Source organism: Rhinolophus sinicus, chromosome 2 (genome assembly GCF_057876585.1).
Source record: "Rhinolophus sinicus isolate RSI-liver-muscle chromosome 2, RSI-T2T, whole genome shotgun sequence".
NCBI classification, from domain to species: domain Eukaryota; kingdom Metazoa; phylum Chordata; class Mammalia; order Chiroptera; family Rhinolophidae; genus Rhinolophus; species Rhinolophus sinicus.
The window spans coordinates 28,391,558-28,405,300 of record NC_142502.1 but is presented as its reverse complement, the minus strand read 5'-3'; the positions used below and the strand labels follow the sequence as shown (position 1 = coordinate 28,405,300).

At 35.9% G+C, this 13,743-nt stretch overlaps 1 protein-coding gene across 1 annotated transcript; it reads left to right on the top strand.

The window, feature by feature from the left end:
• The first annotated feature begins 11,897 nt into the window (after positions 1-11,897).
• On the top strand, positions 11,898-13,074 carry LOC109446251 (trace amine-associated receptor 9). Its single transcript, XM_019729462.2, has one exon. It carries the CDS (start codon positions 11,949-11,951, stop codon positions 12,993-12,995), a length of 1,047 nt encoding a protein of 348 aa, XP_019585021.2. The 5' UTR covers positions 11,898-11,948; the 3' UTR covers positions 12,996-13,074.
• The last annotated feature ends 669 nt before the right edge of the window (positions 13,075-13,743 follow it).

The window sequence follows — 13,743 nt, the reverse complement described above, 5'->3', positions numbered from 1 at the left end:
ATCATTGGGTAAATTTAAATCAAAACCACAGTGAGACAGCACTTCACACCTGTTAGAATGGCTATTATCAAAAACAACAAGAGATAAGAAGTTCTCGTGAGGACATGGAGAAAGGGAACACTTGAGCACTGTCAGTAAGAATGTAAATTGCTGCAGCCACTATGGAAAACAGTATGGAGGTTCCTCAAAAAATTGAAAATAGAATTACCATATGATCCAGCAATTCCTCTTCTGGATATACATCCAAAGGAAATAAAATCACTACCTCACAAAGGTATCTGCACCCCCATGCTTATTACAGCTCTGTTTACAATGGCCAAGACATGGAAATGATCTAAGTGTCCATAGACAGATACATGGATTAAAAAAAATACAAAAAATGTCACACACACACACACGCACACACACACACACACATACACACAATGGGATATTATTCAGTCATAAAAATAAGGAAGTTCTGCCTTTTGCAACAACATGGATGGAACTTAAGGGTATTATGCTAAGTGAAATATATCAGATAAAGACAAATACTGTATGATATCATTTATATATGGAATCTAACAACAACAACAAAAAACAAACAAACAAACCACAAACAGATATATAGAGAACAGATTGGTCCTTGCCAGATGCCATGGGGAAGGTGGAGGCAGGTGAGCAAAACAGGTGAGGGTGGTCGAAAGGTACCACATTATAAACTTATAAGGTACCACCTTATAAACTTCCAGTTATAAAGTAAGTACGTCCTGGGGATGTAATGTACAGCATGGTGACTATAGTTAACAACACTGTATTGTTTATTTGAAAGTTGCTAAGAGAGTAGATCTTAAACGTTCTCACCAAGAGAAAAAATATTATAACTATATGTGGTGATCGATGTTAACTAGACTTATTCTGGTGATCATTTCACAATATATACACATATGAAATCATTATGTTGTACACCTAGACTCATACAATGTTATATGTCAATTACATCTCAATTTTTAAAAATCTGGTGTTAATTGAAATGAAAGATTATTGAAGATTGTAAAAAAAGTGTAAATGTTAAAAATACTGAAGAACTTCCTATAGCAGTTAATCAGCTGATGTACAATTTAGGAGCTAACAAGCTAAGCCTTGGCTTTGACTATTCCTAATTATGACCTCCAACTAATATTATCTTCAAAACTTGCTAAACTCCCCCCTCCACCTACCCCAAGTTATTTCTTTCTTCTTGAAGTCATCAGTATAATTTTGGTGCTTCAGTTTTCACAAGCCACTATATTGAGGAGAATAGAGAAAGGAGGCAACTGAAAAGTCCTTGTCTTCAGATAGCTGACAAAGAATGGAAGACAAAGACACAGGTTCATTTGAATCCCAGTTCCACCACATATTCTCTGTGAATTTGGGTAAGTTACTCAAAGTCTGTGTAACTCAGTTTTCATGTTAAGAAGAAATCATAATATTCTCTCATATAGTTATAATGATGAAATGAATTAACAATGTTAAATATCTATGAGAGTAAGTAACACAAGGTTAAGTGCTCAATAAGAGTTATTTCTCATTATAGGAGGCAGCGGCAAGATAAAAATACCTTGCATGGATGGTGACCTTTTAGGAAGGACTTTGAGAGGAGGAAGCAATTGTGGTGCTAGGCTGTGAAAGAGGAAGAATTACTGAAATGTAGAGGTGGGGGTGGGGAATCACTTCTCTTGGTCTTTCTGTCCTTGACCTTTCACTGCATCTCTGTCAATCCCATCTCCCCTCATCTCACTCTATCTCATTGTTTTCCATTTGGACCTTACATGGGTTTAACTGAAGATCCACGATCAATAACAAAACTAAACAAAAATGCATTATAGATTTCTGCTTGGTAGATCACTGTGAAATTATTAATGGAATTCAATGAGCAGTGAGGCTCTAATTTGTTTTCGTTGGAAGAATAGCAAGCTGCCTTTCATAAGACATCACATATATAAATAGGACCTTAAACTTTGGGTGGAAGCTACTAGGAGTCAGTGAATTGGGGTCAGTTATTTTACCTATTACAAACACTATAACCCCTGTAAATTGTAAGCACACTGTCAAGGAAAAGTAAAAGCACCAGAAACATGTATGTAAACTTTCTTTCTCTTGCATGAATAACAAATCAAAGCTCAGAGAGTTTGGAGTTGTGTGCAGTGTCACAGAAATTAGAAGCTTGAATACTATTTGTCCTTACTAACTTACTTCAGAGTCTCTTTGACTGGAGAACTTTCTATAATAAATACCATCAACCTAGCTCTCCCCAATGCCCTCACGTCCCCCACTTCTGATCCCGGGGCCCTTCTCCTTCCTCTTTCCAGAGTTCTTATCTCAGAACACTGTAATTGTTTATTTGGCCTCTCCCAAACTAGGTTATAAAATTATTCAGGCTATGGATTGTGGCTTTTATCTGCATTCTTTGCGTCTAGCATGGATGCCTAGCGCTTAGAAAGTGCGTAGTAGCAAGTGTGAGAGAAATTAATGGATTTTTCTGACTCCCAGTTTAGAGTACTTTCCTTTATAACAGTGCTACTTCTCCTGGAGCAGTATTTCTCAAAAAGTGTTCTGTGGAATGCCAGACTCAGTTGGGCTGATTTAAAAAGCACATTTTAGATTGTACTTCAGTCCTAGAGATTAGAACTTCTGGGTGTAGTGCCTGAAAAGTTAAATACCTCATGTGATTCTAATGAAGACAAATGTTCAAAAACCTTTCTTTGAGGTTTTTTTTTTAATTTTATTCTTATTCTTATGGAAGGATGGCTTGGAAGGGAGAGAGAAGACAGCCATATAACAGGCATGCTTTCAAAGTGTTTGGTGCCAGGTTCTTTTTTTTTTTTTTTTTTTTTTTGGCGGGGGCTCATTTTTAAATACACACTTCCGTTCCAGCCATTTACCTTTTCATCTTTTGTGTCCTCTTACCATTTGGTCAGCCCAGCATTGCTCAGAGTGACCACTAAGGGGCAGCAGAGTATGGGAAAAATAATAGGGCCATGATGCAAGGTGGAGACATTATTATTATACCTTTGAAATAGTTCAGTAATAAAGACATGCCAAAAAATAATAAGTAGTATGCCCCAATCCCCTTGGGGCATAATACTTTTACCTACTACCTTAGGGGTCTTACTTTCAAGCATCATCATTTATATTATCATTAAATAAATTATTTCTAGATTATGAATTGTTTCCTAAAAAAAAAAAATGTTTAGAAACACATTTTTTTCTTAAAATCAAAGAAACTATCCTGACTGAAGATATGTTCTGACACGGATGAGTCCAAAAATGGAAATTCTTTAAACTTGAAAAAAACTCATTATATAATTTGAACTATGTGATGGAGAATACTGTATCAACAATGTTTCAATCAAAAAGAACCTAATAATGGAAATTTCAGACACATTATTACTCATAAATTGTTCAACGCTTTATAAACTAAATCCAAGATCTTGGACAATTTTAATTTTATTCAGGTTATAATGTAGAATTGTAAAATCATTGATTGACTTGCATGTGATTGCGAAAAGCAATTTTATTGTGTTATAGTGACACTTAGTAGATGCCTGACACATACATAGTGGATTCATAATAAATTGTTCATTCCTTGGGTGATTTATCATAACATGATTATGGGCCCCCAAATAACTCCCTCTAGTTTTTTGAGCTCTATGCAGATCAATCCATTCATCCACTGGACAGTTCCCAATTTGACCGCCTATAGGCATCTCAACATCAACAGGAAATCCTTACCCTTTCCCACCACCTCACGTAGCAACTAAGAAACTGTTGTAACTCTTTTTCTCAACTTCATGTACATATCTAATTTTGTTTTTGTAATTTTGTACTATTTTTCTGAAGGAAGATCCTGACCATGAATTTTCCATCTAGGTCTTTATACCTTTGAACTTCATTTCTGTCTTCTTCCTGTACTCATATACTTTTCTGGTAGTGTCTCAATTTTCATAGCTATTTAAATGACATCTGATTGAATTCTCGCAATTGCTGATGGCTTTTACATTATAATCACTGAACAGGCCAACAATGGTTGGGCTCCTTACGTGAAATTCTGGTTCTATAGGTGTAGGATTCTATTCTGGGTACCCCCCAAAACCACTTCAGAGCTCATTAATTTGGGGTGGGGCAAAAATCACTATTTCCCTTTTTCTAGCTTCCTAAGTTCCTCTGCGACTCACAGCTCAGCCTCTTAGGCATATGATGGCATAAGAGTCTGATACAGAATAAGGTTGTCAGTGCAGATCATGGCTTCTGCATTTTTCTTCCACTAGCCCCTCTTCATTTGCCCCCGCTTGATCACTCCAGTGTATTCTACCCACCTTGTACTTTATGCTAACTCCTGTGCTCAGCCTACAGTTCAGCCTTTAGTCTTTAGATCTCTCCTTGCTTTTCTGACTTACCCTCACCTGACTTGTTACTCATTCTGCAGGCTATTCCCGTTCATCACTTTAGCAGATTCTTCCATGTTCCAAGTCAGCCAAGTCAGGGTGAAGCTTCAGATTGCACATTGCACAGGAGGTAGGACAAACAAATTTACTGTGGGGAGTTTCTGTTCGATATGATCGAAATGTTCTTCTAATCACGTCACTGTGTCACCTTTTCTCAATTGAAGGAAACCAAGAAGCATTGACAAGAAGGTCACTTGGGTCCCACAAAATCCAAGAAAAAGAAAAGGATGTGGATGGTATAAAACAGCAGTTACAGTCATATTGTTCTTGAAATATTTGCATTTTCAGCTGTTCATTGTATTCCTTTTTAGTATATCTTTTGGATGATTTGTATTGATTTCTCTGTGGTCAAAAGTTTTATCTTCTATTGTTCTCCTTCTGAATATGACAAATTGGGTTGGCAGATTTGTGGTAGTTAATAGATAAATTGGATGAGCAAACATGAGTAACTGGACTAGGAGATATGTGGGAAATTCCATATCTAGTTAGGAAGGCAGTCAAGCCTAGAGTAAAGAATAAGTTAATGAGATAGAACTAAGTACAAATCCTGGCAGTATGATCCTAAATCACTGAGAAATTAATAAAAGGAAAAAATGAACAAGATAAATGAGCAGGTCAACTAATCCAAGAAAGAACACAAATAATGTAGAGAAAATAAGACATCTTTAAACAATTCTTATCAGTACTCATAGAGAGATTCAAGTGTGAATTGCATAAATAGAAAAAGACTAAAGGTAAAATCAGTGAACAAGAGAAATGCTTTGAAATGTAATATATGACTGCCATGTTTTTTTTAATTACTGGGTAAGATCCAAGAGATAAAACAACTCTTTCACATTTTAGATATAATCAAAAGGCAGCTACCAGAAGGCACTGGAGAGTGAACACAAGCGAACAGATTTGGGTGGGAAGTACACGTTTGAAGGAAGAGAGGTGTACAAAAAGTAAGTTCCCATTTTCACGGTTTTCAGCCTATGGCCCATCTTAGCATGACAGACGGGTTGGCAAGGGAACTTGTGACAATTCAGTCTTTCTGGATGAAGAACCAGAAACCAGAATCCAGAGTAACTATGGTCATTGGGGAGAGTGTGGGAATCTTAGAAAGGTGCCAAGCCAATTAAAACAGTTTAGATAAAGATAATGGCTCTGAATTACGAGGAGCTCCCACTCAAGAAATAGAGTCCACTAAATGAAAATACATAATATTCAGCAGATAAAATTATGGATTTTAAAGTGTTAAAACCAAACACAAACGGAGACGGGCCTCGAAAATTCCCTGAGCAGACAAAAAACCGTTTTAGTCATACTACATGCATACATGCAAAGTTTAATTTAGTTTATTTTGAAAGACTAATTTGACCTGGGTCTTTCTTGCTTATGCCTCTGGAAATCATAAGCAAAACTTGAACTGTTTCCAAAATTGGCATGAGGTAACCGCTAACCAATTCCCTATCATTTAAGAAAATTCTAGTATTATAACCAATCACTGTGAAAATAAAGTTACTGCCTTCGCACTATATAAGCTGCTTTATTACAATATACCCCTGAGACTCATTCCATGTTTCAGTGCTCCTGGTTCATGAAACATCTTTTGGTGTGTGTTCAATATACTTTTACTAATTACTACTTCAGTGATTAGTGGGTTTTACTTTCGCTATTTCTGCATCTTTGACAAGATTCTCCACAACTTAATACTCATAACGTCCAGAATACAGTCCAAAATTATCCAACATACAAAGAGCCAGGAAAACGAGACACATCCTCAAGAAAAAATAAAATCAATTGAGACCAACCTTGAGATGACAAACATGAATTAAGAGATAAGGGTTTTAAAACAGTTCTTATAATTACCCTCAATGAAGTAAAACCAACTATGCTAGCCATGAATGAAACATAGGACATCTCAGCAGAGATTTGAAAACACCAAGTGAAAATTCTAGAACTGACAAAAATATATTTTAAATAAAATATTGTTAGATGAACTTAGCCAAATGGAAGTTACAGAGAAAATAGTAGTGAAGTTGAAGATAGATCATGAAAAATTATTCAATATTAAAACCGGAGAAGGAAAAAGAGATTGAAAAAAAGAGCATGGCCTCAGAGACTTGTTAAATAATATCCAATGGTTTAATATAGTGTAATTGTAATGTTAGAAAGAGATGAGAAAGCTTATAAGGCAGAAAAAATTATGTGAAAAAATAATGGCCAAATATTTCTCCTCTTGTCACGTTTAGGATTTTTAAATTTCTAAAAACTGGGGTTCAGAGTAATTAAGTACCTTATTATATAGGAGGCAGAGCTACAATTTGAGTATAAGTTTTCCTAAATCTAAGGTCTGCATTCTTAATTACCCCTACTGTTCTGCTTTAGTAATAGGTGCTTATTAAATAAACAAATAAAATAAACTTTGAAAAGCAAAACAATCTTCCCAGCACCATATATTGAATAGCTGTTTTTACCCCAATGTATATTCTTGTTTCCTTTGTAAACAACCATATAGGCATGGATTTATTTCTGGACTCTGTTCTGTCCCATTGATCTGTGTGTTTGTTTTTATGCCAATACCATGTTGTTTTGATTACTCTGGCCTTGTAGTATAGTTTGACATCAGGTAGCATACCTCCAGTTTTGTTCTTCTTTCTCAGGATTGTCATGGCTATGTGGGGTCTTTTATGGTTCCATATACACTTCAGGATTATTTGTTCTAGTTCTGTGAAAAATGTCATCACTGGATGTAAAGTACAGCACAGGGAGTATAGTATAGTCAATCATATAGTAACAGGAATGAATGTACAGCATCAGATGCGTAGTAGACTTGGGTTATCACTTTGTGAGCTGTGTAAATGTCTAATCACTGTTTTATATACCTGAAACTAATGATACGTTTTTAAAAGTCAGTTTCTCAGTCACACTATCCACATTTCAAGTATTCAATAACCACAGGTACCTAGTAGATATCATATTGGACAGATTATAGAATGTGTCATTACAGAAAGTTTTATTAGATAGCTCTGTTCTAGACTGAGATTCAAATTAACTGTCTCTTCTTCAAGAGCACTGAACCAGCAAGGACACAAAATCTTGTCTCCTCTGCTCTAAAAGTGTCCAAGAATGTTATAAGGACTCGTTAAGATTTGAGAGTAAATGTTGAAAAAGAAGTGTAACAATATGGACCTGACACTTAGCAAGCATTTTCTTTGGCATCCCTACTCTTAGGTGCTGGCCTGTGACTGTTCTATGTTCAGGATTACCTGACAAGCTTTCTGACTTTCCTGAACTTTCTGTTGTACAATGTCCAATTTCCCGTTCACTCAGCCCAGTGCTTATGCTAGGCAAGAATGGATTGTCTATTGGTATAACGTGATACTAGATATGAAAAATAGTCTGCTACATTCCTCCTCACTGCTAAAATACACTTTCCAGATTGCTCTTAAAGATGACACTTTACTGAGAATTTCCAGCATCATGGAAAATCAAAAAGAACTCAAGGGAACTTTTTATCACATCTTTTTGAAGAGGACAGGTGGCATTTCTGTATCTGTGCTTTTCCTAATTAATCATTTATATCTGTAGACTATGATTCTGTTGTATTAATTAAACTCGATTTCTAAATATTTTTCCTAGACACAAGTGTAACAGTACCAGTTCCCATTTTCAGATTTCACTAGACCAGTGCTCTTGGACTTTTTCACATGCTCTTTTTCTTTAATTCATGGGATTATGTTACTGGGACAGAAATAATTTAACAACAATTCTTATTTGTCAAATGGCTTCAGAGAGAGGCATAGTTTGGAGGGGGGATAATGATAAAGAAAGATAGGTAGACATGAGTATATAAGCATATGTTTAATAGATAACCCTGCTTAAAAGTAGACTGTAATTTTTGTAATTTTGATGACTTACTAGTGAGGTAATTAAGACAGGGTTTTGGAGACAGGAAGCAAACACTCACTTAAAATGTCCAATTAATTTTCTGTTTCAGGAACCAGAGAATCAATACATCTTTGGGACAAACTAGTCTTCCCTTTTGAGGAAAAATAAGTAGAATAACAACTGTAGGTAGCTACTGAGATATACTGTAATTTTATGTTTATTGTTCTCAAAGAAATCGTGAAGTTACCAGAAATACGAATGTAGACATGAAGTGCTGTACTTTGGGAGTGTAAATTGTCATGTTGTACTGTAACAGGAGTGCATCTGAAGGTGGTTTGCATTTAAATTAATGGTGGAGGGGAGAGGAGAAGTGAATTGAGAAGGGAACCTGAACTACTGCTTGTAGAGAAGTTTTATTTGGGTGAAGTACTGAGGTTTGAGACTGGCTTGCACAAGCTGATAAATGGAAATGGAGATACTAAAGGTCCAATTTTTTAAATTGCTTTTTGTAAAAAAAAGATTTTATTTGGAAATAAATTTAAACCTACAAAAAATTTGCACAAAATTGTACTAAGCACACTTATATACCCTTTACCCAGATTCATCTATTAAAATTTTGCTACGTTTGCTTTAATATTTGTTTTTGTCTGTCTCCCTCTTTGTCTTTCTCTGTGTGAATATTTTTTTTTCTGAACCATCTGAGAGTTAAGTCGAATACATCATGGCCCTTCAGCCATATTTCAGCAGTTTAACATCGATACTATGTTTTTAACCAACTACTGTTTTGTCAATTGACCCACTAATATATTTCATTCTAGGACCACATATTTCTGTTAGTTGTCTTGCCCTTTAGTCTCTTATTCTGAAATAGTTCTTCAGTCTTTTATGACATAGGCATTTTTGAGTAATATAATCCTCCCCACCATTTAAAAATAGAATATTTCTCAACTTTGATTTGTCTCAAATTTCAGGATTAGGTTCCGGTTATGCATTCCTGACTGGAATACTATGTATATTATTATATAGTGCTTCTCAGGATAGCATATCCAGAGGCATACTGTCTCTCACTGGTGATGGTAATTTTGATCACCTGGTCAAGGTCTTATTTGATTTCTCTACTATATAGTTACTTTATATTTTCTTTTGGAACTAAATAATCTCTCAGAGATGACACTTGAACCCATAGAAATAGCTCATCTCATCAAAATCCTCCACACCCTGCCCCCCCGCCCCCAGCCAGATTTGCCATCCATCGGTGATTCTTGCCTGGATCAATATTAATGTGATGATTCCAAAATTATGATGTTTCAACTCTAGAACTCTCTCCACACATACCAGTTGGAACTTGGTGTTTTACTGTAAGGAAAAGTCCTCCCCAATATAGGTATTTATGTGTGTGTGTGTGTGTATATATGTATGCTTGTATGTATCTACGTATGTGTATATCTATCTCTAATCTTTATGGCCTCAGGAATTCCCAGTTTTTCCCCAATGGCTTATAATTTTTTACTCTCCATAATTATCTTGCCATTGAAGTTGTCCCATATTTGGCCAGCAGGAGCCCATTCATGCTGCAGCAATGTCCTTATGAAATGCTCCAACATTTAAAAAAATCTCTTCCTTAGTTTCTGATATAAAAATATGTCCCAGTTTTTTACTATACCTTCCCTGTCCCATTGCTTGGATAAATCATGCCTTTGAGAAACCCTAGTTCCTTTTACTGGTGAAAGGTATTAAACACCAATATGTGGGTGTTAGGAATGCTCATTGCTCCCCCACTGTCTTTGCTTCTAGGGAAAGGTAAGTTTTAAGACACTCTATAGGATGGAAGGCTGCTATCTTAAGGCCTGAGTTTCAAAACCTGAGGGTGTGTGCGTGCAGGGGGGCAGGGGGTGGGAGGTTGCTCTTCTTTTGTATAAGAGTAGCATTACTTGGGCACCAGAAAAGTGGGGAGTACTGAAACTTGGAATGACAGCATCTTTTACAGAGACCCTCAAACTCTCATGCAGAGTACCGCCTGTGGTGGCAGTGGTGAAATTCCTTCAGCCAGCTTGAGAGTAAAACAAGAGATGAGGTGGACTTTATCAGGACAGCTGGAGTAGAAGAAGAATCCAGGGTGTGGGGGTATCACATGGTGATTTTATTGGGTAAGCAGACCTGTGAGCACATGGAGGGGTGCACTCGTCTGAGGACGCCCAGTCATAACAGGGACATACTTTGTAAGGAGAAGACTTAGATTTATACCACCAAACCAGTGAGCACTGATGGGAGTACAAACCAGGAAAGAAAAGTAAAAATGAATTGATTTAAAATTCCCAGACTAGTGAAGCCTGAAAATAACATGGGTGTATGCACACACACTGCACATACACAAACAAATTTAAAATTCACAGACTAGTGAAGCTTGTTACCTAGACAGTGTAGATACATAGCTAAAAGATACACATACACACATGTATGCACATAATTTTTTCTAGGATCCTACAGTTTCAACAGAGGCCAAACCTATGGTATGAGATAAATGGCAATAAACACAGTCCAATCTGTCTAGTTCAAAGATTAAGATTTAGATACAAAGTTTTTCATTAATTATTCAATATTGTTTGGTCTCGATCTGAACCTTGGGTGACTTAGCATAAATCTATTCCTTCCAGACATACCTATCTAGATAAACCCCTCCTGACCATCCCCGGTGTTGTCTACGCCTCTGTGGTAGATTTTAAATTATACTGTTTTTCTGGGGTTTTTTTAAGGATGGAAAGGTGAAGGGCTAGGTGATTTACTATTTATTTTAATCGCTCTTATTGATTTTAGACATCTAAAACTGGCTATTACCATTGAAAGTACACTCATTATATTAGTATCAATTTGGTAAGAATAGTTCTCCAAATTATCTCAAGTTGTCCAAACTATGAATGGCTATAAAAGGAGGAAAAGAGAAAAAAAACCTCTGAAAATGTTAACAATAAAAGAAATATATTCCCCAAATAAGTTTAGCAAGCTATTATGAGTAAATGTTTCGTCAGTTTTCACACTCTATACTATAGGGGTTTTTGAGGTTATAATTTGAAGGAGATGTAATTTATTTCTTCCTTCTTAAAAAAAATGAAGTATAGTTTGTCATTACTGCTGAAGTGGTTACTCAGGGGAGATAACCTAGTAAATAAAACTCAGCTTTTGGTAGCCTAATTATTTCTCAGGTGGTTACAGGTGAAATTTCAAAGGTAAAGTAACACAGTAAAGGGATATTTCTAATGATTAGCCAATTACATTATATTATATATATAAATGATATATATGTATCATTGGGCTAAGTATCTTGCCAGCCATTTTTCAGTACTAAATTTGACTACAATTTTAATGACTCTCTGCAACAAGTTCCCCTCTAAATATATTAAAAACTTGGGAATAAATGTTTTTTGGAAAGAGCAAGACGTTATAGTTAATATGCCTAAAACAAAACAAAACAAAAGTACGAAAGTGTCTCACTTTCATTGAACTAGAGATGTTTTTCCTCTTCCAGAGAGTTTTACATGGCCATCTCCTTCTTGTATTAAATTGCTGAAAGAGGAAATCTGAGAACTATAAAATAATTCAAACAAGAAGGCAATGGTGAACACTTTCTCCCAAGCTGAACCTGTGGAGCTTTGCTATGAGAACGTGAATGGATCCTGTGTTAAAACTCCTTACTCTCCGGGACCTCGAGCGATTCTGTACGCAGTCCTTGGTTTGGGGGCCGTGCTGGCTGTGTTTGGGAACTTCCTGGTCATTTTTGCCATCCTGCACTTCAAACAACTGCACACACCTACAAACTTTCTCATCGCCTCCCTGGCCTGTGCTGATTTCTTGGTGGGAGTCACTGTGATGCCCTTCAGTGCAGTGAGGTCTGTGGAGAGCTGCTGGTACTTTGGGGAGACTTACTGTAAATTTCATACCTGTTTTGATACTTCCTTCTGTTTTGCTTCTTTATTTCACTTGTGTTGTATCTCTATTGATCGATATATTGCTGTTACTGATCCTCTGACCTATCCAACCAAGTTTACTGTCTCGGTGTCAGAAATATGCATTGTTCTCTCCTGGTTCTTTTCTGTCACATACAGTTTTTCTATTTTTTACACTGGGGCCAACGAAGAAGGAATTGAGGAACTAGTAGTTGCTCTCACTTGTGTAGGAGGCTGTCAGGCTCCATTGAATCAAAATTGGGTTCTACTTTGTTTTCTTCTATTCTTTCTACCCACTGTTGCCATGGTGTTTCTATATGGTAAGATATTTTTAGTGGCTAAACATCAGGCTAGGAAGATAGAAAGTACTGCCAGCCAAGCTCAGGCCTCCTCAGAGAGTTACAAAGAAAGAGTAGCAAAGAGAGAGAGAAAAGCTGCTAAAACATTAGGTATTGCTATGGCAGCATTTCTTGTCTCTTGGCTACCATACATTATTGATGCTGTGATTGATGCTTATATGAATTTTATAACTCCTCCTTATGTTTATGAGATTTTAGTGTGGTGCGTTTATTATAATTCAGCTATGAATCCGTTGATATATGCTTTCTTTTACCCTTGGTTCCGGAGGGCAATTAAACTTATCGTAAGTGGCAAGTTCTTAAGGAGTGATTCATCAACAACTAATTTATTTTCTGAGGAAGCAGATACAGATTAACAAAATTACTGCAGGGATTTCAAAACTAACATGGAATTAAGTTCAAGTGCAAAATTAAACATTTAGATCTAGAGAGGAAAGTGTAATCATTTGACAAGTGAGAGGATATTACATGCAGCAGTTAGTTGTTCTAAAGCACTTTTCATCTTCATGTATTTTGGCTTTTTTTTTTCAGAATTTAGTGATAGGTTAATAAGATTTTCTAATTACTTTCTATTTAGTATTTTTCTGTGGTAATTTCTAATACCTTCTCTGAATTTCCTATTTGTTTCTTCCAATAATTTAAAGCTTTGTAGTTTCTCCCACACTCATTACCAATGTTCAGTTGTTTAAAATACAGACGGGGGGAAAAAAGCTCCTGACTAATTTGTAAGCTAGATTATTTGGGGGCAAAACTCTCCTTAAAAGCATTTTTTTTTCCAGAGGTAAATATAAGATTATAAATTCTTGAAATCATTTTAAATCTAAAATGACTTTATAGGTAGCTGGAATGTGGAAATTCCTAGTAATTGAAAATTGTCTGAAAAACAGTGGAACTCTTACATTTTCTGAACCTTAGCAATGTTTCTCTCCATTTTAGAGAGACTGTGTTCACAAACAATGTGTATAGTGATTATGTGATTATACACTATATCTCACTTTTGGAGAACATAGTTTATTATGGTCAAATACATATGTTGACAAAAGGATGGTTTCTGTACTTTTAAAAAGTATTTTGAAGTAAAGTATTTTTCATTGTTTTGTTTTT